This window comes from Notechis scutatus, chromosome 6 (assembly GCF_049901735.1).
Source record: "Notechis scutatus isolate UNSWTSFEM ecotype Mainland chromosome 6, rNotScu1.2, whole genome shotgun sequence".
NCBI classification, from domain to species: Eukaryota; Metazoa; Chordata; class Lepidosauria; order Squamata; family Elapidae; genus Notechis; species Notechis scutatus.
Window position 1 is genome coordinate 25,040,378 of NC_142014.1, and position 24,786 is coordinate 25,065,163.

Sequence of the window (24,786 nt, forward strand, 5' to 3'; positions counted from 1 at the left end):
AGCTGGCTGGGTGACTTTTCTCAGCCCAACCCACTTCACAAGGTGGGTTGTTATTGTGGGGAAAACAGAAGGAGGAAGGAGTATAATGTCTGCTTGCCAGCTTGAGTTACTTCTAAAACAGGGGTCTTCAAACTTGACAGCCTGAAGACTTGTGGACTTCAACTCCCAGAATTCCTCCTCCAGTCATGTTAGCTCAGGAATTCTGGGAGTGGAAGTCCAGAAGTCTTAAACTTGCCTAGTTTGAGTACCCTTGTAAGTAATAAAAGCAGGCTAAAATTCTAGTAAATGAACAAATAAGGGTCACAACTGCAATTGCTTATCAAAATTCATTCACCAGACCGACCATTTTAAATTTCTTCCTGAACGATTTCAAGATGGAAATGGCTGTTTTCTGAAGGGTAGCCGTGCATCTATTTTGCAGAATCGCCAGGTGCTACAAGTTTAAGCAATACTACCATAGCAGCTTTAGCTATTATTCTCTTCCATCTCCCCCATTTCCACCCACAAATACCACAAATACCAGTTGCACACACATATATATATATTTTCCATAAAGGAAGCCAAGGACGATTGCTTGCAATGCGGTGGAGAACGTTGATCAGTTAATGGATGTTTTGCAAACATTCTTTTATTATCTTTATGAAAGCACTGCCCGGTTGACCTCAAAGGAAAACTGAGTGTTTTTTGGGCTGGGCATGTCTTTAAAAAATGCTTCAGGAGACCTCACACAAACTCTGTGGCTGGAAAAAAAAATTTTTTTTGTCTCTGTTTGGAAGATCCAACTAATGTTTGTGCATGGCACTCCCCCCCCCCCCCCCCAAGTTTTCACAGAAGCTTGAACAAAAAGCACCAATGGTTTTAGAGGATAATTTTTCAGGTCAGCACTTCTGGGAAACCCTTTCACCACCCGCGTTAAGGATCAATGAAATTGGTGAGACATTGTCTTGCATTAAAACTGGTTTTTATTCCAATTACCAGGCCTGCATTTGTCAGGGATTTAAAAAAAAAAAAACCACCATGGAAGAACAATCCTGAAATGTTTTAAACCTGAAAAGGAATTCTACAACCCCAAAGCCAAACATCTGGATTCTCCAGAGGGAAAAAAATGTGGCTAGCCTTGGAATGCAAAGAATTTGAAATGTCCAGTTTTGAAAAAGCTCAGCCTAAAGCAAAATTTTGGCTGCTCATAGCTGGACCAGAGCTGCAGAAACCCAACTAGGAAAAAAAAAATCTCTGTATCATTTGGCAGCCTGTGATGTTTCTCTGTGTTCTAGATGTGTGTGTATGTGAGTATAGGCAGAATGGTTATCTATTGAGAGCTGAATGCAATGAAATTTTATTTTAATGTATGCTTAGTGTACATTTAAAGTGAGAAAGTTCTTCTCTTCTCTTCTCTTCTCTTCTCTTCTCTTCTCTTCTCTTCTCTTCTCTTCCCATTCCCATTCCATTTTCTACTCTATTCCATCCCATTCTATTTTATTCTATTGTATTCTATCCTATTCTAATTCTATCCTATCCTATTCTAATCCTAATTCCTAAAGGTAAAAGTTCCCCTCACACATGCTAGTCGCTTCCAGCTCTAGGGGGGGCGTGCTCATCTCCGTTATAAAGCCGAAGAGCCAGTGCTATCTGAAGACGTCTCCATGGTCACGTGGCTGGCATGACTAAATGCCGAAGGTGTGGTCCCTTTTTTTTTTCTACTTGCATTTTTATATGCTTTTGAACTGCTAGGTTGGCAGAAGCTGGGATAAGTGACGGGAGCTCCCTCCGTTATACGGCACTAGGGATTCAACACGCCGAACTGCTGACCTTTCTGATCGGCAAGCTCAGCATCTTAGCCACAGAGCCACCACGTCCCTTTTAATAATCTTTTAATAATCTCTAGTGCAGTGTTTTTCAATCTTGGGAAGTTTAAGAAACCTGGACCAAGTCCACCCATCTTAAACTTCCCAAGTGTCAACCCTGAAGCTGGCCCGACCTAAGCCATTTTGAGGCTTCAGTCTTGTCACACTGGAGTTGAGGGATAGGGAGGGGAGAATAGAAATACCTGGGGGTTTGTAGTGAAAGCAAAATACTTTCTCCTGGGAACCAAGGACATTCCCACAGATGGTCACAGAGGGGAGGAGTGATGTTACCAGGCAACCGGACAGCACCTTGATTGGACCACGTGACTGAGTGTTTGGGAAAAAACTTCACTTTTAATTAGATGAAACCGCGGGAACATTCAGAGTCGGTTTTCACCAGCTTGAGCCAATATGATATATCCAATAAACTATTCTTTGAGGAACGTACCCACCTCAGAATTCTGTTTTGCTATGGGCATATTACTTGGAACCCTGACACCAAGGTTGAAAAATTACTGTATTCTGAAAAGGAGAGGGTCATGTTTAATCCTTGGTCTACATGCCTTGATTTGTTTTGATCTAGCATAACTTAACAGGAACCCAAGCTGAACTCTCAAGATACATTATTTAATGTTCTGCCCTCTCTCTACAACAGGAGCTTCTTATGAAATTATACTCTCCATCCTCCCAATAAGCCTTAAGAAGCAGCTGCATCCATGGGTGGGGTTCAAACATCCCAGCAACCGGGTAGCGAACCGGTTGCTGGGCGGGCGTGGCCATGGTGGCTGTGGCCTACCAGAACTTCCAGGAGGGCTGTTTTTCACCTTCTCCAGGGTCCGGAGGCTTCTCTCGGGCCTCTGGGAGGGTGAAAATGGCCTCCCCCGGGGTCCGGAGGCCTTCCAGTAGCCGAAAACAGGCCCATTTCCGGACTTCTGGAAGACCCATTTTCCCTCCTCCCATAGCCTTCGTGCTGACCTTGCACTTGCATCCAAAAAGGAGTGCATGGAGACTCCCGGGAGGGGCGGAGGTGGGACAGGCGGGGCCAGCCGGCCGGTTCAACGACCAGTTCGGCGAACCAGATATAAATTTAACATCCAGTTTGCCCAAACTGGTCCAAATGGGCTGAATCCCACCCCCTGGCTGCATCTCTGTACGAACCTGAGAGGATCTTGATGATTTTTACCTGTGTAGAATTTCGAAGTACTTTCATCTGTTTGGAAGAGTTCTTTGTTCTGTGAATCAAAGCGAAGCCATAGTCCAATTGCGAGGACAGCTGTGCCAGCAAGCTGTGGAGAAGTGAAGACAGAGAGATTCCGTGGTTGAGGTGGCTTGAATTCCCCACTCAGGATAGCCACCAGGTCTACCCGGTTCAACCCACCCTCAACCGTCAGTTCTGCGTGTCTGGGCATGAGCCTCCATGAAGGGAATTCTTCAGGAAAGGTCTTTAGGAGCTGCTAAAGGAAATGCGTGGGATGGAAACCATGCCCTTCCCCTGCTAATTGAGGGCAAAAATGGCTTTGGAGGTCCTATCCTAAAGGATGCACACAACCCCAGCTTTGTCCACCATGTTCTGACCCAACTCCTCAAACACAACAAACCCTCAGATGTGAACTCCAAAGATTCCTTTATTAGGAGCGCCGGCAGCCCCGGCAAATAGTTTCTCTCACCGCAGGCTAACAAGTCTGTCTGGCCGGAAGATGAATAGTTGTCTGCCACTCCTATTCATCTCCACCCCCTGCCTTTTATCCCCAGAGCTAGGATGGGGCCTCGCTAGCAGCCGGTGGCTCTTCCATCCCAAGGACCGGCCCACAGATTTCCACTGCTCTCCTCTCCTCTGCCTTCAGTGCATTTGTACATCAGGCACTGGACCCAGCTGTTCCTCCTCTTCCTCATCAGCCACCTCCAGACCTGGGAGCTGTTGACTCTCCATCTAAGGGCTGACAGGCAGTGCAGGCTCTGCCTCTGCCTCTCTCCCTCTGCCAGCTCCATTCCCTCTTCCCCCTCGGAGCTCTCAGGTTGCCTTGATGTTGACCCTGACTTCCACGCCTCCTCCTCCTCCTCCTCTGATTTGGCTGCTGGAGGACCTGGTGGCCAACAGGCCACAACACGCCAGCTGTCACACCCTAAGCGTCATTCTCCCTCTGGCAACCCTGAATCACCCCCTCCCCCCTCAGTTCAGAAGCAGATAGGAAGAAAGATGGTTAGAAGTGGAGGGACATTAAAAACGGACCCAACGGAGGCCAAACGAAGAGGAGCAACGGAAGCAAGGACGTGTCGTGATTGTGTCGCATCTGCAAAATGAGCCAGTGTTTCACCCCACATGATCCGTCTTTCACCAGGAGGATGGGAAGGGGGAATCACAACAGCTGATGGCTCAGCCGAGGAATCTACATCGACCTTGGTGGACAAACTGCGTTGTATCTGCCTTTGGCAGTTTTGGCGTCAGGGATTCTTTTCAGTTTCTCAGGAACATGGTGAGGCCCTTCGGAGGGATCAGAGCCAACTATGTGCTTCCTGAGCTGTGCCTTTGGGAGTCAATGTTACCAAAGGGGGGGAAAACCTGGAAGTTGGACCTAGTGAAGCACTTTTTTTTTTTTTGATAACAGGCTATTTATACAGTTTTTGCAATTACCTGGGAGTCTCTCCCTGACACCTGGAGGTGTTTTAATGCTTGCACCCAGCTCAACTACAGTTCCACGTGGATGACAAAAGTCTGACTATTGCATCACTGAGAACGTCTGCCCCTCCAATTCTGAACCCCTCCAGCAGTTTTTGACAGTTTTAAGTCAATTTCACAACCTTCCTAGTTTATTTTTTCCCAGCCTAGGCAAGCAAGGACACCCCCTGCAAATCTTGCCTAACCAGCCCATCGTTGAAGTAACATCATTGTTTCCCTGCCAATTTCCACACCGCAGTCTGGAGCTATAGTCACAACAGTTGGGAAAGCATGTGACGATTACAACAATGGGTCATGCCATCATCATCGCTGATTTCAAAAGAAGAGGAACGCAGAAGTAAGTCCGAGTAATAACAGGTTAGGGAAATACAATTCATTGGGTTCAGTGAGGCTTGAAAGGCCCCTGGTGATGCAGAACGGTTAAAATTCAGCATGGCAGGCTAACTCTGCCCACCGCCAGGGGTTCAATTCTGATGGGGCCTCCCATCCTTCCGAGGTCAGTAAAATGAGGACCCAGATTGTTGGGACGGGCAACAGGCTGACTCTGTCAACTGCTTAGAGAGGGCTGGAAAGCAGCATATCAATCTACGTGTTGTTGCTATTGCTACTTCAAGTTAGCACTATTCATGTGTTGCTGGCATTTCTATCCTGCCTTGAAGCACCGTTTGGGGGAGGTGGATCAGTGGTGAAATGCTACCGGTTGGCCGACGAACCGGTAGCACAAAAAAGCTCTGACGACCAGCTGAGAGAAGAAAGAAGAGAAAAGCGCAGGATCAGCCCTTCCACCTGCCCCCTGCGCTTTTCTCTTCTTTATCCTCTCAACTGATCAGTGCAGCCGAGCCTCAGCTGGTGCTTGGAAAGCTGTGCGTGTGTGTGTTAGGTGTGCGCACACATGCACACGTGAAGGGCGCAATCATCCAATCGGTAGGGAAACTGGTAGAATCCCACCACTGGGGTGTATCACCCTTTAATTGTACCCACTCCTCCCCACAAACAAGCCCCAAAAGACATTGAGAGATAGGTGGGCTGAAACGATAGTTAAATCACAGATTGGTGGTTGAATGGTGGCGGGGGGGCCTTGAACCCGAGTCTCTTCACCCCACTTCACGGCTCAGCAAAAGCTAAGGAGCGCATTTTGAAATCCAAGGGAATCTGGGAACCCCAATTAAGAGAAGTTAAGAACCAGGATGGGACCAGAAGCCAGTTAGAAAATAACCACAGTTTGTAGAGGAGGAGGGGAAAAGGAAGCACTGCAAAGCAGGGCAATTAAGTCAATGATTTATATGTTGTCATGATAAGGAAGAACACAGAGGAACATAAAAGAGCTTTCAGGACATTCGCTTTGCGTTGCATTGGTAGAGCAACGGTAAGCTGGGGCCGGAGTGGCCAAAATTAAACAATAATTAAAATGAAGTTTAAACTTGGAAAACAACAGCAGTGGAAGAGTGTTCTCTCGTCTCCCCGAGGAACAAAAAAAATATATTACATTTTTCTATGACCTCTGCTACCAACAGAGAACAGCCTGAGACAGTGGGAAGAGGGAAGGGGTGCCCATTGTCACAATTTCAGAGGTCCGCTAACAACACATAATGCCCACACGTGCGAATGCATCTTCCCTATGCATAGATAGATGGGGAGGAGTTGTAGTTTAAATTCAACCATGGTTTACCAATACACACTTACAAAGGAGCTCCGTGTGAAGCTGAACATTCAAGACAAGTGATACGTTCCTCAAAAGACACTTCCCAGAACTTGGGGAATCTCTGGATGTTTGGTCACAGTTCCCACCATTGCAAACCATCATGGTCTGACTAACCAGGGTCAATGGAAGTTTTCACCCATCAACCAACATAATCCAGTCGGTCGTTCTGTAGTTCTTTTACTAAACCAAAGTTGGCTCAACATTTAGGTGTCTATTGAGAATCTCCACCTGACATACTGTCCATGCAGGGTGTTTTTTCCCATAATTGTTGGGACTCTGATAATTCCCAGCCATCATAGTTAATTTTTAAGCAAAGGGTTCCTCTCGCACATACATGCTAATCGTTTCTGGCTCTAGGGGGCGGTGCTCATCTCCGTTTCAAAGCCGAAGAGCCAGTGCTGTCTGAAAACGTCTCCATGGTCATGTGGCCGGCATGACTAAACGCCAAAGAAGGCGCATGGAACGCTGTTCCCTTCCCACCAAAGGGGTCCCTATTTCTCTACTTACATTTTTACATGCTTTCGAACTGCTAGGTTGGCAGAAGCTGGGACAAGTAACAGGAGCTCACTCCGTTATGTGGCGTTAACTGCCAAACTGCTGATCTTTCTGATCAACAAACTCAGCGTCTTAGCCACTGAGCCGCCACGTCCCTATAGTTAATTTTAGACATATGTAAATTGGTTCCATCAAATGCAGCATGGAAGTTAGCAATGAGGATTCACCTTATAACTATTTGAGGTTCAACAAATTCCATAATCTGCAGTTAAACCCCATTTTTTGTCAGACGCACTCAAACCCAGCCCACATTACAGTGTGTGTAATCCAGGGTTAGTGCACTTTAAAGTCTTGAATGTCTCCATGCTGGCTCAGGAATTCTGGGAGTTGAAGTCCACAAGTCATAAAGGTGGCTTAGAGTTCCCCACCTCTTATCTACATCAACTCAGCCTCCACTCCCAATGGATGTCAAAACCAGTCCATCTGGAGAAAAAAAAAATCCAGCCTCACAACGTGGCAATAGGCCCCATCCAGTGGTGGGCTGTTGCTGGTTTGGACTGGTTCTAGTGAACCGGTACGAACGATGATCAGCTGGCCCTGCCCACCCACCCTATCCTGTCTTACATTTCCTTCTTTTGCAGCTCGGCTGATTCACGCGACAAAGTGAATTTATTTATTTGTTTGTTTGTTTGTTTGTTTGTTTGTTATTGCTGCCTATTCACCCATGGCGACTCGAGGCAGCTTACACAATGTAAAACCATATTTAAAACAAAAAATAAAAATAAAAAACCATGAAAACTAACAAAAAGAAACAAATAAGTTAATAAAGCACAATGGAACAAAATCTGGAAAAAATAAAAAAAATCAACCCCCAACTCCCACCCCATCGCCCGGATGACAGCAGATCACATTAGCCAATTTGATGGGCTCCATCCCGCTCTGGGTTCCTCAGGCCCGCTGGCAGAACCAGGTCTTCAGCACCTTCCAGAAAAGTGCTAGAGCGGGGGCCATTCTAATCTTTGAGGGGAACGATATTCCATAGAGAGGGAGCCACCACAGAGAAGGCCCTTCTTCTGGGTCCCACCAGGTGTATCTTCCTCAGGAGTGGGACCTGCAGCATTCCCTGCCTCCCTGCTCTGATGGGTCAGGTAGATGTGACCGGCAAGAGATGTTTCCTCAGATAACTCGGTCCCAAGCCATGAAGGGCTTTAAAGGGGACAACCAGCACCTTGAATTGCACCTGGAAGCAAATTGGCAACCAATGCAGCTCCCTCAGGAGAGGTGACACATGTGAACACTGCACCTCAGCTGTTCTACTCATCGGGGAAGTCTAGAAGGTGAGTTGGAGAGGTTCAAATGGCTAATGTGAATGCTGCCCACAACTGGCCCCGTCCCTTTAGAGCAGGGGTCTCCAATCTTGGCAACTTTCAGCCTGGAGGACTTCAACTCCCAGAATTCCCCAGCCAGCTTTGCTGGCTGGGGAATTCTGGGAGTTGAAGTCCTCCAGGCTGAAAGTTGCCAAGGTTGGAGACCCCTGCTTTAGAGTGTGTGCATTGTCACCTTATATGCATGCCCAAAGGGAGGCCCTTTCCATATCGTGCCACACTGGTGTGCAGCCAGACCCTCCAATGCCATGAAGGAAATTCACACCCACTCTATTGTTCCATGCCCAACCAGACTAGATCCATACACGATGCCATGGATGGACATCATGCCCCAAAGGTGGTTTCCCAAACGGCAACTGGACTTACAGGTAGTCCTTGACTTACAACAGTTTGTTTAGCGACCGTTCCAAGTTACAACGGGGCTGAAAAAAGTGACTTAAGACCGTTTTTCACAGTCTGTGCAGCATCTCCACGATCATGGGATCAAAATGCAGGCCCTTGGCAACCGACTCATATTTATGACCATTGCAATGTCCCAAGGTCGTATTGATCCTCTTCTGCGACCTTCTGACTAGCAAAACGTCCATGGGGAAGCCAGATTCACTTAATAACCGGATTATTAACTCATCAACTGCAGTGATTCACTTAACAACAATAGCAAGAAAGGTCATAAAATGGTGCAAAACTCAACTCAACAAATGTCTTGCTTAACAGTAGAAATGTTGAGCTCCATTGAGGTCGTACGTTGAGGACAATTTCTTCGGTTTCCCCTCCCCCCTTTGAAAATGTTTTGCTTCTCATCCAAGAAGCTTCTTCAGTTCTTACAGAACTGTTTCTTGTCATTAGAACATTTGTTGTTGTGTTTTTGTTAAATTATACAGAGATAAATGGAATAAATGAGTGGTGGGATTCAAATAATGTAACAACTGGTTCTCTGCCTTAATGATTTCTTCCAACAACCAGTTCACCAAACTGCTCAGAAAGTTAACAACTGGTTTCTCATGAACTGGCTGAATCCCACCACTGAATAAATGTGAAAAAGAGAACTATGATAAATACATTAATTTTGTTTGATAAATTCAAGAATATAATTAAAATGAATTATGAGGTTTGTTACAAAGTGATTAACATCAGTTTTTATGATCAATTGAACAGATTAATTTATTTGAAATTATACATGATTTAATGTAACTGAAGAGGAAAATACCATGCAGAATCTGGCTTAAATGTATACTTGTTACATAGTTGTTAGATTATTGTTATTAATTTTTAAGATAATAATTAAAAAGTGTTAATTATTAGGATTTAAAGAGGAGCTAAATAAATGATGTATAAGGTAAAGGGGTGGTACACTCAAATTAGTAATTATAGGGGAAATTTTTTGAATTATTTGAATTAGGATGGAAGTTTTTGGAATAATGAAATAAGAATATGCAATGAAATTGCAAATGTAACAGATGAAAGGATAAAGCATAATGAATATGAAGATATGAGAATTATTTAAAGTAAAAAGAAATAAGTTAAGAAATGAATAGAAAGTAAGTTTGAGAAAAGTATTTGAGAAAATTTATAGAAAATATCAAATGTAATGATATGATATGAAATTAAATGTGAAAGATGGATATGTAAACAAGGTCATGTTTGTATGGAAATGTGAAAACCTGGAATTATGCTGTTCACTAAAAAAGATGTTTCTGAAATGTGAAAAAAATAAAAAAAACTTTTTTCAAAAAAAAAAAAAAAGAAGCAAAAGGTTTTCAAAGGGGAAAAAAAAAAAGTTAAGTCCAGTTGCCTTTTTGGAGAAACCACGACCTGGATGATTGAGAATCTTCGTAGACATGGGGACATCATGGTTTAATGTGTGTGGTGATGCAATGGGGTTCATTCAGTAAGCCAAGGTTAAAACTTCCTGAATGTAGCACATTGTGTAACCACCCTCAGAAAACCCAAGGACATCTCCACCTCTCTCACCCACTTCCCAGTTCATGCCTGTTTTACTGGAACTGAAGTGGGATTTCAGAAGGAGAATCCTTGAAGGGTTGGAGATGGAAGCCAGCTGATAGAAAGGGGAGACGTCTACTTTCTCCATGCCCTGGCAGGAAAGGCGTGGAAGAGGCTCCTGGAAGGAGACCAGAGCAAGGAAGAACAGCTCGGTGGCACAGTGATTAGAGTGCAGTACTGCAAGCTACTGCAAGTACTGACTGCCAGCTGCCTGCAATTTGGCAGTTCGAATCCCACCAGGCTCAAGGTTGACTCAGCCTTCCATCCTTCCAAGGTGGGTAAAAGGTTCTATTATATCACATGACCTAAAATGGACACCTAACATCAAAAACGTCATCAAAAAAGCACAACAAAGAATGTTCTTTTTGTGCCAACTCAGGAAGCTCAAACTGCCCAAGGAGCTGCTGATCCAGTTCTACAGAGGAATGATTGAGTCTGTCATCTGCACCTCTATAACTGCCTGGTTTGGTTCTGCAACCCAACAGGACAGACACAGACTTCAGAGAGTAATTAGGACTGCAGAAGAAACAATTACTACCAACCTGCCTTCAATCGAGGACCTGTATACTGCACGAGTCAAAAAGAGGGCTGTGAAAATATTTACAGACCCCTCACATCCCGGACATAAACTGTTTCAACTCCTACCCTCAAAATGACGCTATAGAGCCCTGCACACCAGAACAACTAGACACAAGGACAGTTTTTCTCTGAAAGCCATCACTCTGCTAAACAAATAATTCCCTCAACCCTGTTCAACTATTACAAAGTCTGCACTACTATTACTGTTAATCTTCTCATCACTCCTTATCACCCATCCCCTCCCACTTGTGACTGGATGACTGTAACTTTGTCGCTTGTATCCTTAGGATTTATATTGACTGTTTCCTAGTATAATTTGATTGCTTATTTGTACCCTATGACAATTATTAAGTGTTGCACCTTATGATTCTTGACAAATGTATCTTTTCTTTTATGTATACTGAGAGTATTTACACCAAGACAAATTCGTTGTGTGTCCAATCACACTTGGCTAATAAAGTATTCTATTCTATTCTAAAATGAGGACACAAAATTGTTGGAGACAATAGGCTGATTCTGTAAACTGCTTAGAGAGGGCTGTAAAGTACTACGAAGTGGTATATAAGTCCAAGTGCTATTGCTATTGCTAATAGTTTGGATGCAGAAAGAAAACCAGGCCATTCTCCAAGCAGAAAGGCCCAGCTTCCCAGCCTACAACAAACCAGGAATGACAGGAAGTGGGGGAGGAAGCAAAAAGATCCAGAAACCCTGTTTACACACACACACACACACACACACACACACACACACACACACGGCATTGGCTTTCTCTTCCCCAGCTTGTGTTCCTGCACCACAACAGCAATTGACACTCCCTTTTTCAAGGTTACAACACCTGGAAGGAATCTCTGTTGCTATTTTAACTGCTCTTCAAAACCATGCAAAACATTTTGAATTGTTCCAGAAATTCCCTGCCTCCACGCTCCTCCCAGTTAAACAACAACTGTCTCCAAAAGAGAGAGAGAGAGAGAGATTTTGTCTATATGACTTTCTTCCCACTTTTCCCTGTGAATATTTCGTTGTGCTTTCCCACTGCATAGAAGTAAATACAGGTTGTCCTTGACTTACAACACTTCATTTAGTGGTTGTTCCAAGTTACAATGACACCGCAAAAAGAATGACAATTTTTCACACTTTACCTTTGCAGCATCCGTGATTTACATATGGATGATTGACAACTGACTCAGATTTGTGATGCTTGCAGTGTCCCAGAGTCACGCGACTCTGCGACCTTCCGATGAGAAAAGTCAATGGGGAAGCCAGGCTCACTTAACAACTGGGTGACTAATTTAAGAACTGCAGTGATTCGCATAACAACCATAGCGAGAACAGTAGTAAAATGAGGCCAAACTCACTTACCAAATGTCTCATTCAACGACAGAAATGTTGGTCTCAATGGGGGTCGTAAGTTGAGGATGACCTGTACCCAATAACCGAGCAAAAGATATTTGAACCCGATTCTCTTCCTGTATTTATCCATTTTAATAAGTGGTGGGATTCAAAAATGTTTACTACTTGTTCTGTGGGTATGGCTTGGTGGGCGTGATGTGGCTTGATGGGCGTGGCAGGGGAAGGATACTGCAAAATCTCCATTTCCTCTGCACTCCTAACGGAAGGATATACTGCAAAATCCCCATTCCCTCCCCACCCCACTAACCTGCTTTGCAGCTCCGTTCTCCTGTGCAGGGCAACAAAAGGAGACACAGCCGATCAGTTGGGACTCAATGGGAGGTGGAGAATAGAAGGGGGCAGGGCCAGTCACAGGTGGGATTGGCCAGTTCTCCAAACTACTCAAAATTTCCGCTACCGGTTCCCCAGAACTGGTCAGAGCCTGCTGAAGACCACCTCTGATTTTAATGATTATTTTTACACGATGTCCTCCTACAGCAGGGCTCTCCAACCTTGTCAACTTTAGGACTTGTGGACTTCAACTCCCAGAGTTCCTCAGCCAGCTGTCCCAAAGTGTCTTTTACTACTTGTATCAGGCCAAAGATGCAAAGATTGCGCATCCAGAAATACTTCTGCCGCAGGAGACCATTATTCAATCTGTGGGCTCACTTAAATAACTACTTTGATAATATATGTACAGCTTAAAGCTTGAAACTGTTTGACTCATTCTTTCAGGTTCTCTGGTATCTCGAATTCAACCCTAATCCTTAATCAGGCCACCAAAAATGTTTCAGGCCGGTCAAGTAATATACTTTGTTCTCAATTTTGGGGGGAGAAAAGACACTACAGGTTGTCTTTGACTTACGGCCACGATTGAGCTCAAAATTTCTGTTGTTAAGTGAGACTTTTGTTTGGTGAGTTTTACAACTTTTCTCGCCACAGTTGCTAAGTGGATCACCGCAGTTGATAAGTGAATAAGCCGGTTGTTAAGTGAATCTGGCTTCCCCTTTGACTTTGCTGGTCAGAAGGTCGCAAAAGGGGATCCCATGACCCCAGGATGCAGCAACCGTCATAAACGTGAACCAGTTGCCAAGCGTTTGAATTTTGATCACGAGACCATGGGGATGCTGCAACTGTAAAAAACAGCCATAAGTTGCATTTTTCCTGTGACGTTGTAAGTTTGAACGTTCACAAAATGAACTGTTGTAAGTCAAAGACCACTTGTATAACTTCAATTTCACTGAAATTATGGCCAGTACTATAAAAAACTTTGTTGTATCTTTGTTGTGGCCTGCCAGTGGCCAGTGAGGAGGCTGGGGAGGAACATAGGCCAGTCCTAGAGTCTGGGGAACGCTCAGGCGAGGGCTCTGCGTCGGAGGCAGAGATGGGGCCAGGGCCGTCTGACAATTATCAGCTGCCTTTGGAGTCAGAGGTCAGTGGGGCAGAAGAACAGCTGGAGCCTGTTTTCAATGTGTGCATGTGCAGAACTGCCAGAAGAAGGGAACAGCTAAGGAACAAGGGTCGACTTGGGAGTAAGGGCACAGGTGGGCAGTGAATGGCCCTTCCCAGAGGGAATAAAAGAGGAGCAAAAAGGGAGTGAGGTTTGCAGGAGACAATTAGTTCAATTCATTAGGGTGAAGATCTGTTCCTGACTTCTTGCCAAGTAATTGCTGCTACAGCGTGGCGTTTGGAAGATATCGGCCTGGCAACTCTCCAAGCCTGATAAGGTCTGTGGTTGTAATTCACCTTTGAAAAACCGTTTGCCGGGACTTTGCTGGAGAGGAATTCACTTTAACCTAAATAAAAGGGGTTTTATTGGGACGAGGAGTCTGCCTTGGGAAACCTAGGTCAGAACACATTTTAAAGCACACATTTGAAAGCCTGTCGTATATAAAGTACAATTTCTGTATTTTAAATTACAGACATTACTATAAGAACCTTCTTTTACGATTCGTACTGTCTTGAGCATTGCTGCGGACATCCCTATATTACTTGAAGTTTAACAATGGCTGGTAGCTTTTAAAACAATCTAACATATTCAGTTATTTAAACTAATTAAACAAATATTACATTGTAAGCCAACCAACCAGAGTCTCTCTCTCTCTCTCTCTAACAGAGAGATGGGTGACAGAAAAAGGTAAACAGGCAAGTGAATAAAATATTGAAAACTTTAACCTAATTCTAGGTTTGTAAACTGCCTCTTTGTCTACTTTGTTTTTCTCTCTCTGCTTCCTTTAGGTGTGTTTTTTCCTTTTTTTTCCTTTCCCCTTTTCTTAATAAATATATAACCACACAAAGAGAAGTTAAAGTCCTATCAACATATTTATACTTGCCCGGAAAGGCAAACATTGCATATTTATAGCATCTTATAAACAAACATCTCTTGTTGAGAAGCTCAACTTAAGGAATGGTTGGTTTCGTTCACCCAGAGTGAAATCCCCTTTTGTAATTCCCAACTTGTGAGAAGCCAAATTCTGATTTTAATCAGCCAATTAACAGAGACACACATTAAATCCCAGCCCAGATTAGTAGCAGAACCTGTTTCCCAACAGGTGCCGTTTTGTCTGTGTGAACTAATGTGTGTGTGTGTGTGTGTGTGTGTGTGTATTCTGCACTACGGAAAATGAAATAAAGGTAGTCCTCAATTTATGACAATGGAGCCCCAAATTTTCATTGCTAAGTGAGACATTTATTAAGTGAGTTTTGCCCCATTTTACCACCTTTCTTTCATTGTTAAGCGAACCACTGCGGTTGTTATCCTTAGAAACACAGTTGTTCGGGGTTTGCATTTTTATTGGTTTATCAAAATATAAAATACAAAAAGATTTAAAAATAATAATAATAATAGAAAACCAGGAGGGGGAGATAAAAAGAAAAAAAATGGTGTAATGAGGGAAAAGGAAAGGAAAAGGCACCCATTTCCAACTCTATAGAACAGTGGTGGTGCTCCTGTGCCAAAAATTGTGCGCGCGCTTCCATGCCTCGCGCTCGCATACCAGCACCCAGAAGGCAATGCGCCCCACCACGCCCCCTATTCATGTGCGTGCAATCCCCACCCCCACCACCCCCTTACCTGCACTGCACCTCACAGCTGATTTTCGGCTGGTTTGAGGCCTTTTGGCCTCCCAGAGGCTTGAGGAAGGCTTCTGCAGACTTTGCAGGCTGAAAACTAGGCCCGTTTCATCACTTCCAGTATTTCCAGAAAAACAGGAAGTGATGAAATGGGCGTAGTTTTCGGCCTGCAAAGCCTGCAAGAAGCCTTCCTCAAGCCTCTGGGAGGCCGAAAAAGGTCTCAAACCCACCGAAAATTAGCTGTGAGGCGTGTGCATGAGCAGTGAGGTAAGTTTGCCTGCAGCTCGCATGCTGGCACAAATGGCTCCGTGTGCCACCTGTGGCACGCATTCAATTGGTTCGCCATCACAGCTATAGAAGATAACATTACAACCTCATTTTTTTTTTTTTTTTACACAACAGTACACACTAGCCATTTCGATAACAACGGACCTGTCTAATTAGCAAAAACAAAATCAAAGTTTCAATTTTTGTTTGTTTTCATGGCAAGCACGAAATCCGGACACAATTTCCCAAAAAGGAACAAGGTTAAATATATCCTCTTCTTGGGATAAAAGAATTCATTCGACCTGCTCTGTAACATGGTTGTTAAGTGAATCTGGCTTCTTCCCCCATCGTCTTTGCTTGCCAGAAGGTCGCAAAAGGGGATTGCGTAACCTCGGGACGATGCAGCCAAGGTTGTAAGCCAGTGGTGGGATTCAAAATGTTTCACTACCGGTTCCGTGGGTGTAGCTTGTTGGACGTGGCAGGGGAAGGATACTGCAAAATCCCCACCCCATTAACCTGCTTTCCAGCTCCGTTCTCCTGTGCAGGGCAACCAAAGAAGACCCAGCCGATCAGCTGGGACTCAATGGGAGGCAGAGAATAGATGGGGGAAGGGCCAAGCAGAGGTGGTATTTGCCGGTTCTCCAAACTACACAAAATTTCCGCTACCAGTTCTCCAGAACTGGTCAGAACCTGCTGAATACCACCTCTGTTGTAAGCGTGAAAAAATGGTCACAACGAGTCACTTATTTCAGGGCCGTTGTAACTTCAGTCACTAAACAGTCTGTTGTACGTTGAGGACTAGCTATAATGAACTCTACAGAGATGGGAGGCAGGGGATTATGAAAGACACTCATAGATAACCCAAAGCATTCAAACCTTGGGGTGAAGGAAGGAAGATGGCAAGAGGGCATTTTTGAGCCCACTTGCCTTGCTGTAAAAAGCAATTAATAAAAGCTGAAGAATTTACAAGTGTGTGAGTGTGTGTGTGTGTGTGGGGGGATATATTATATGTTTTGATAAGGCCGAGAAACGGTTCCTTCCTGTTTTTTCTACTTCTTTTAAAAAGTGCAAGCTTGCCGTCCAGCCTGTTTTAAGAGTTGCGGTCAGTAATGAGAGTTGGAGGATTAATTCACCCCCACCTCTTTTTAAAATGAATGCTTTCACAGGATTAAATAATAAAAGGGCGTGAAAGCAATCCAGGAAGTTTTCTCGCTGCCATTAACCTTCCTTGGAGAATAGCTTTGGGGCAGCAGCAAACGAACAGCTTGTTGGCACTGAAGAGTTTTTAAAAGCATGAGAAAATATATTCTGCCCAGACAATCATGTCTGATATAATTGATCATTACGGCTTAGTGGATCATTTTTTAAAACCGTTAAGACTGAAAAGCAAAAAACTGCATCTAATTGAGTATTTTGTCCCAATTTGAAGAGGAACAAAATGATATGTTTACGCTGCACATACCACCAGCAGGTACCAACAATTTAAAATAAACTCCGCTGATTAAAGTATAGGTTGAGTAGTTTTATGATCCTAATTAATTTAAGATCCCCTGTTTTTTCTCTCCAAATCCACACCACAGCTTGTTGCTTTATTAAACAAGCGCATTATTTTGTTAAAATTGAAAATATTCAGAATTTTAAAGTATACATCCGATTGAATAGAAAGCAGGGGATAGGGTCAAAGGTCAACTCTTATTGGGCCTCTATTGAGTGAAATTTCCATGGTTTTGTTATGCTGCTTGCTTCTAAGTTCCAAAGTTTCAAGCAACAGCATTTAAGACTTATATACCGCTTCATATTGCTTTATAGGACTCTCGGTTTATAATGCCAGCGTATCGCCTCTCAACAATCTGGGTCCTCATTTTACCCACCTCGGGAGGAGGGAAGGTTGAGTCAACCTTGAACCGGTCAGGATTGAACTCCTGGCTGGGGACAGAGTTAGTCCGCAATTCGGCATTCTAACCACTGTGTCACCAGAGCTCCTACTAAACCTGTCAATTACTGGGAAATCAATCAAGAGCAAGGGAGGATCTTTAGGTTCAAAATGGTGGGGAGTTTCCCCAAGATATCCCAGGGCCCTTTGCAATCTTACCTCCCACAGCACAGATCAAAAATCAAGGTTTAACTGATCCCTCTGAATTTGCTCACTTCTGTATTGAATCTGAGCCCATAGATGCCTTTAATAAATGAAACGAAGAAGTAGAGCAAAACCTGGGATCTTCTCCATCAACAAAGGGCAACTATTTTCTGCTAAGCTTCACCTTACCTGGAGGCATTTGCTGAAACCAACTGGCCAAGCCAGGTGCCTTTCAATCTTTCTGCTAAACTTCTTCCTTTCTACCCAAGACAAAATATGTTGTGTACTGAATGCCTTTGTGGATTTTACTTGAAAGCTGTCTGAGAATGGGATAATAGCTGGCCAAGGACTTCTTCACACAATTCTCAAAGCTCATGATGGAAAAGCCAGACCTACAGGCAACACTCAGTATTCTCCCTTCACCTATATCAAACCACATGAAAGTTGCAAGCCAAAGAAGAGGAGGTCAACCTATTTTTCCAAAGCACCAGAAGGCAGGACAAGAAGCAATGGATGGAAACTAATTAAGGAGAGAAGCAACCTAGAACTAAGGAGACATTTCCTAACAGGGAAGACAATTAACCAACGGAACAGCTTGCCATCAGAAGCTGTGAGTGCTCCAACACTGGAGGTTTTGAAGAGAATGGGCAGCCATTTGTCTGAAGTGGCATAGGGTTTCTTGCTAAAGCAGGGGTTGGACTAGAAGACCTCCAAGGTCCCTTCCAACTCTGATGATGTTCTAAATCAGGGCTGTCAAACTCCCGCGGGCCAGATGCGTCATGTGCTGGCCACGCCCGGTTTAGCAAAGTGGAGAAAAAAGTCGCAATACATCACGTGACACCTCCATGACAACGTGAGTTTGACACTCCTAAGAGTTCTAAATTATAGAATAATACAGCATCCTGGAGAACTTAAGCCTGTCAAGTGAAATGTCCCCATGTTTGAGAATTATGATCCATGTATTGTGAGGGTCGCAGCATATTGTGGAAATAACTTTTGGAGATATGGTAGCTCCCAGCCACTAAGCCAGGGGTCTTCAAACTTGGCAGCTTAAAGACTTGTGGACTTCAACTCCCACAATTCCTCCTCTGGTCCTGTTAGCTCAGGAATTCTGGGAGTTGAAGTCCACAAGTCTTAAACGTGCCAAATTTGAAGAGCCTTGCACTAAACCATTGTAATTTTGTGTTTTTGCTCAACAAAATTGCAGGTCCCGATGAGGGTCTTCATCCCAGCAATATACCTTTTCAAGGCAAGAGACCCTTTTAAAGGTGGCCGGAGAACACCTCCAACACGGCTTCAAACAGTGAACTGGGCAAAGTGGAGCAGTCGCACAACTCAGGCTTTCAAAAGCTCATGCACGATGACGACACCTGTTCCACTTACGCCTCTGTTTCCCATAAATCAATGGCTTCCCACTCCTGCAGCCAGCTGCCAGAAAGGGTTTCGTTGTGAGCTCTCTGGTTTAGTTCCCTATCATCATTCACTTAAGCCCCAGTTGTCCATTCCGATCTGTGACTGTCAAGTCAGTTTCTGAAAGCATGGCAACAGCACAGCCCCACCCAGGAAGCCGAGAGCAAGCAGAGACAAGTTTTCGGAGAGGCACACACTCTCAGGCAATCCCTGGTTTGTTTTTTTGTTTTTTGGTAACTTATGAAAAGGAGGACTTAAGGAACATGAAAAGAAAAAACGGGGCAACCCAAACACCAGCCAGATCTGCAAGTACCAGCGTCTTCTGCGAAAGGTATTTTGCTTCTGTTTATCCCAGCAAGGGAAAAACACAATTCAGCAGGAATCCAAGTCCATCTGGGACCACCCACACTTCTCCAAGTCAACTAAGATGATTGAAGGCCTGGAGATGAATATATATGAAGAATGCTTGCAGTATTTGGGTGTGGCTAGCCTAGAGAAAAGAAGGACTAGGCGTGACATGACAACAGTATTTCAGTATTTGAGGGGCTGCCACAAAGAGAAGGGGATCAACTTATTTTCCAAAGCACCAGAAGGCAGGACAAGAAACAATGGAGAGAAGAGAAGGAGAGAAGCAACCTAGAACTAAGGAGTCATTTCCTAATACCGAGAGTAATTAATTCACTAGAACAGATTGCCTTCAGAAGCTGTGGATGTTTCATCAATGGAGGTTTTCAAGAAAAGACTGGACAGCCCTTTGTATGAAATAGTATAGGGGGTTGGACTAGACGACCTCCTAGGACCCTTCCAGCTCTATCCTGGTTGAATTGAATCAAAGCGTCAATAAACTGTATAATAAGTTCTGTATCAAGAGTAAAATCTTGCGTCCTTCTCGATGGTTTTCTGTCTCTACCTGGAGGGAAGATTCCCTCAACCAGAAAAGTCACTTTGTGTACAAGTTAGGTAATCTCCCCATCTGATTAATGCTGGAAGGAGAAGCAGAAAGTTTCAGAGAGGGTGGAAAATTCTAGGAGAACTTAGTTGAGGACGATTTTCTCATGACTCAAAAACCTTTCATGTCTCTTTCAGAAAAGCAAATGAACGTTAATATGCATCTAGATGAAGTCAAGTGTATTACAGAATATTCCCCAATTTTTCCTGGGGGCTCAAAAGCAAAGGTGAGGCAAAACCCAATACACAATACCAAGATACACAATTCCATGGTACAAAACAGAAGGTCAAACCCAAAGTACCGTCTACACACTTCGAAAAGGAAGCAGGAAGTCCTTGTTCCAAGTAGGCCTCTTCACCATTAAGGGTGTTTTCAAACAATTTAACAACTTGAGAAGAATTCCAGAGGCCTCCAACAACCCTTAGTGAGGTCACAAACCCTGTAACCCCAGAACCCCTAAAGTCAATAGACTCTGGTGGGGTTTCCACAATACCCAGTTGAGGAACAAACCCACATTTGTGGATTGGCCCAACAGTGAATAAGCTAGCCAATATCTGGATCCATCTAGAGTACTTTCCTACTCTGGGTAACTTATAGATTCAAGGCCATGAGCAAGCCATTCAGCAGGGTCAATCCTGGAGAAGGAGGTGTGGATAGATGGGGCCTGGAGAAGTTCCTCACCTCACCTCACCTCACCTCACCTCACCTCACCTCAACCAACCAACCAGCCAGCCAGCCAGCCAGCCAGCCAATCCATCCTTTATTGGGGTCAGAAACCAGCGTACAACCAAGAAGAAAATAAAAAAAAAACTTCTAAGCCCAGAAGCATATAAGAAACATTGATTTGGATTACTTCGTATGTATGGGCATATTTTCGTTGCTTATGCAATTTAAAAGACTAGGCCCACATCTTGGTCCATGGTCTCCTCAGGTGGGGCTAGAGGTGTCAACACAAGGCAATATGGCAGCCACAACTACACCAAACTGAAAGGGAGGAGAGAGAGAGGGAGGGAGGGGGAGAGAGAGGGGGGAGGGCTTTATTTGTGAGGTTTCAGCCTCCATCTTGACTTTTTTGACTCCCTGGGGAAAAGAACCTTTTCCCAAAGAAGTTGGGGGTTTATACACCACCATCCCAAATCTCATTTCTTTTCTTTTCTTTTTTTCATTTTTTCTCATCAAGCCTCTGTGGCCAAAGGCTGGAAATGCATATCACGCTTGAAGCTGGTGTTTTACTATTTATTTATTTTCCAAATTAGTACGTTTCTTCCTCCCCCCCCCCCCCAGCGGTGGAGGAGTGGCAAAGGCGGGCAGTCTGTCAACCAGATGCCAGATCCCCCGTCCAAACAAAACCCAACAGCAACAACCCAACCCAACCCCAGGGGGATCGACCCTCGAAGCCGCTCCTTCGGTCGACCCACCTTCCGCCAAACAGCCTTTTTTCTACCTATTTTTGCAGCGGTGGAGGGGAAAGCTCGGTGGGGACTTTCTGGGCGACCCCTCGTCGCCTTGATTCCCCCTCCCTCACGGCTCGGGGATCGAGCGAGTCCATCAAGCAGAGCTCCGCATTTATTCCCCCTCCGGGGGGGTTGTTCCTGAACGACTTAAGCCCGGCGCCCGCTTCTTCCCGCACCCCAGCCGCAGCCTTGCAACGACTCTCGCCCCCTCCTCAATTTTCCTAAGCGACGCAGAAAACCCCAACTCAACCAGCCGTCCCCCCGCCAACCCCCCAGCACCACTGACGGAGCAGCCCCCGCGGCGAAAGGGAAGCGCCCGGGCCGTTCTCACCTGGCGTCCCAGGTGTGCGGGAGCCCCCAAAAGGTGATGCTGGCGGGCTGGCCCTTCCCGATTGGAAAGCTGCTCCCCCTCCCCCAAAATCCCCACTCCCTCTCTCCCCAGGCTCTCTGCACTTGCTCAGAGACCTCTCCCCGCGAGTCCCCTGGTTTTTGGGGGGTGGGTGGGAAGAAACTCCCCCACCCTCACCCCACTCCAGCCACACCTGCCTAGGTCTGCCCACCTACCCAGAAAATGAAATTGAAGCCGAAGAGCAGGTATTTGATGCACTTGGTGCCTCCTTTGAGCGGCATCGCGCCGGGCGAGGCGGAGGATGAAGTGGTGGAGAAGGCGAGGAAGAGGCGCTGGCCCCGGGGAAAGTGGCGGCGGCGGCGGCGGCGGCGGCGGTGGTTTTGCTGCTCCGCGGAGTTTGAACCGGTGCTTCTCTCTCGATCTCTGTCTCTCTCTCGATCTCTGTTTCAGTCTCTCTGTCTCTCTCTTTCTTTCCAGCAGATACTCGCGGTGGTTCTTCCAGTCGAGCCTCGCCCCAGCTTCTCCGACAGCCCCAGCTCTGCCTCGCCCTGTCCTCTTTCCCTTCCTCCCCCCTGAGGGCTCCTGTCCTGCCCGGCCCTCCTCCTCCTCCCTCCTCCGGAGAGCCACACCTTTGGGCCGGGCCGGGAAGGAGGCCAAGCATGGGTTCCCTAAGCGGCATTCCCACCCCTCCTGTTATGTATTGCTTCTTGCCTACTGAAGCCTACTCACACAATCCTCCCTCCCTCCCCTTCCCCCTCCTCTCCTCTCCCCTCCCCGCTCGGCCCGCCTGCCCGCTCCGAACCGTCTTCCCTGCAGCATCCATGCCGCCTTTACAGCATTATGGGGGCCCCGGGGCAAAGCAGTTGTAGGGGGGGGGCTACCACAACTACTCCTAGGGATAAAAAATATAAATGGTCGGTCAGATTCAACACATTATGTATTATTATTATTATTAAAACAAGTTTTATTTTCAAGACAAACAATACATAAATACACATAAACACAAAACATAAAAGCATAAAAAATCTCTTTTCTGAAAGTTGCTTAGTCTCAGGTTAAAACTCTTGGTACAGACACAAGTTCAGTTTCATATTCATTTTACATACCATTTCATATCTTATTAACATTTTCAATTTTCTATATAACTTCTCCTCTCCTTTAAATTTTCTCAATTTTATTTTATTATTTTTTCCTCCTCTCAATTCATATCCTAATATTTATTATTCTTTGTCTGTTCTATTCCAGCCAATCATTTATTTTTCTTCTTTAAAAAAAAGAAGAAATACTTCTCCTGTACACTATATGGAGTATGATGCCTTTATCTTTTTCCCTTATATTTATAGTACCTAATATAAAATACATAACATACATTGGGATTCTGTCTGGCACATTCTAAAATTATACTATATTATCAAAAATAATACAAATCTATTCATTAATATTGATATTCATTCATATCTTAGACGTTTAACTCATTACTTTTCAATTAAATCACATACTTTTATGAGAGCCCTATTCCCATAATTATCCCCCCCACATCACATATTATAGCTCAATATTTCATTGAAATGTTCCTCCTTCTTCTACTTCAAATCTCATTTCACAAAATTTTTTGCTAGTATACCATGTTCTAATCATTAATTTTAACAATCATTTATATCTTAAATATTTTATCCATTTCAGTTGAATATTATGCCTTTGTGGGAACACTTATGCTTTCCACGATTATTACCCCCTACATCACAATCTTGAATCATATTTCATTACAGTACTCTCTTTTTCTTAACAAAAATTTCACTTATTTATGTTAGATATTTTATCACATTTTAAGCTACATATTATTTCTAATTTTCTATAATTACTTCTAAATACAGATATAAAAATGCAATCTTATGTACCTTTCTAGAATCCCATTAACAATAAGATCTATCCATTATCTCTGAAAAACTTTTGCTTCTTAATATCTTGCTCCCCACCATTAGAGCTTCTCATCCCTTCCTTTCTCCCTTGCTTCTTCTTCTCCTTGTCCTCTTTAACCCCTTGTCTCTCCACCTCCCTTTTATTCTGCTTTCCCCCTTTCTGTTGTTTCTTAACATAATGTCCCTTTTTCACCTTATTCTTCTCTTTTTGGGCTGTTTTTTCAGATCTTAAAGACCTCTTTTCCTTTTTCTCTTGCTTTTTCCCGTCTCCAATCAAAGTCCTTTTTTCATCAAAGATGGCTTCTTCTTCTTCTTTGTCCCCATCATCCTCATTCTGCTTCGCATAAATATAAACCGCCATTTCTAAGTATTGAAAAATAGTGCCAAGTCCATCTTCCCCTCCTTGTTTTTCTCTTTCATATTTTTGATATATAAGTTCTAATCCATCCACAGGTGATGCCATTGTGTAGAGAAAAAGTTTTTCCAAACAACCACCCAAGTGCTTTTAATCAGAAATAATTTCCAAAGGTTCCAAAATCACCAAACAATCCAAACAAGCTGTTTCTTTTAGATACCTCCTTCTTCTTCACTTTTTCTTTCTGAGGTTAAAGTAATCACAAATCCTTTTCAAATATATTTTTTGGAAGTTTTTAAACTCTTTGCAATTCTAGGCAATCTTCTCCTTATTTTCAAATTTTGCTCTGATTTTTTTTTCACTCTCCCTTCCCACTCACAGCCAAAAATATTTTTTTTTCCCCGCTGTCACTTTAGGAAGGAGAGTAGAACAAAGAAAAAAAAAACTTTCCCCTTTAGGGTATTCGCAGCTTGTGGCTCTCACAAGGAACAATATATCCTTAACAGCTTTCAAGGTTCCAAATCACTTTCTCCCGTCTTGTCCCAGTTAAAAGCACCTTTCACTTTCTCCAGCTTTCTCCCTCCTGCACTTGCTTACCCGGCTGCAGCTTTCTTCGTGGCGGACATTGCTGACCGCCGTTCCTCCGCCTCAGGAAAAGGGAGTTTAGCCGGCTGGGGAGGGGGTTTGCGGCACCCCCCCAAACCCCTTGCCGGATCCCCCCTGTCTTCAGCTGCCTCTACGGGGCAGCTATATCCCCCAGATCCAAATGGATCGGGGGAACCTTGGCGGTGAACACAGCAGGGATCGCGCGGTTGCAAATCCCTGCCGCTGCCGAAGGCTAGCAAACCGGAAGTCCCCACAT

General features: G+C 44.4%; 1 protein-coding gene across 1 annotated transcript in view; it reads right to left on the reverse strand.

Annotated features, from left to right (window-relative positions):
• CD9 (CD9 molecule) overlaps positions 1 to 22,175 on the reverse strand; it is a 34,695-nt gene extending 12,520 nt beyond the window's left edge. The window contains exons 1-2 of the mRNA XM_026679285.2: positions 21,866 to 22,175; positions 3,028 to 3,130 (exon numbers count right to left, since the gene is read on the reverse strand). Of these exons, the coding sequence (XP_026535070.1) occupies positions 3,028 to 3,130; positions 21,866 to 21,931 (169 nt within the window). The 5' untranslated portion in view covers positions 21,932 to 22,175. The remainder of the gene's footprint in view (positions 1 to 3,027; positions 3,131 to 21,865) is intronic.
• Positions 22,176 to 24,786: the final 2,611 nt, after the last annotated feature.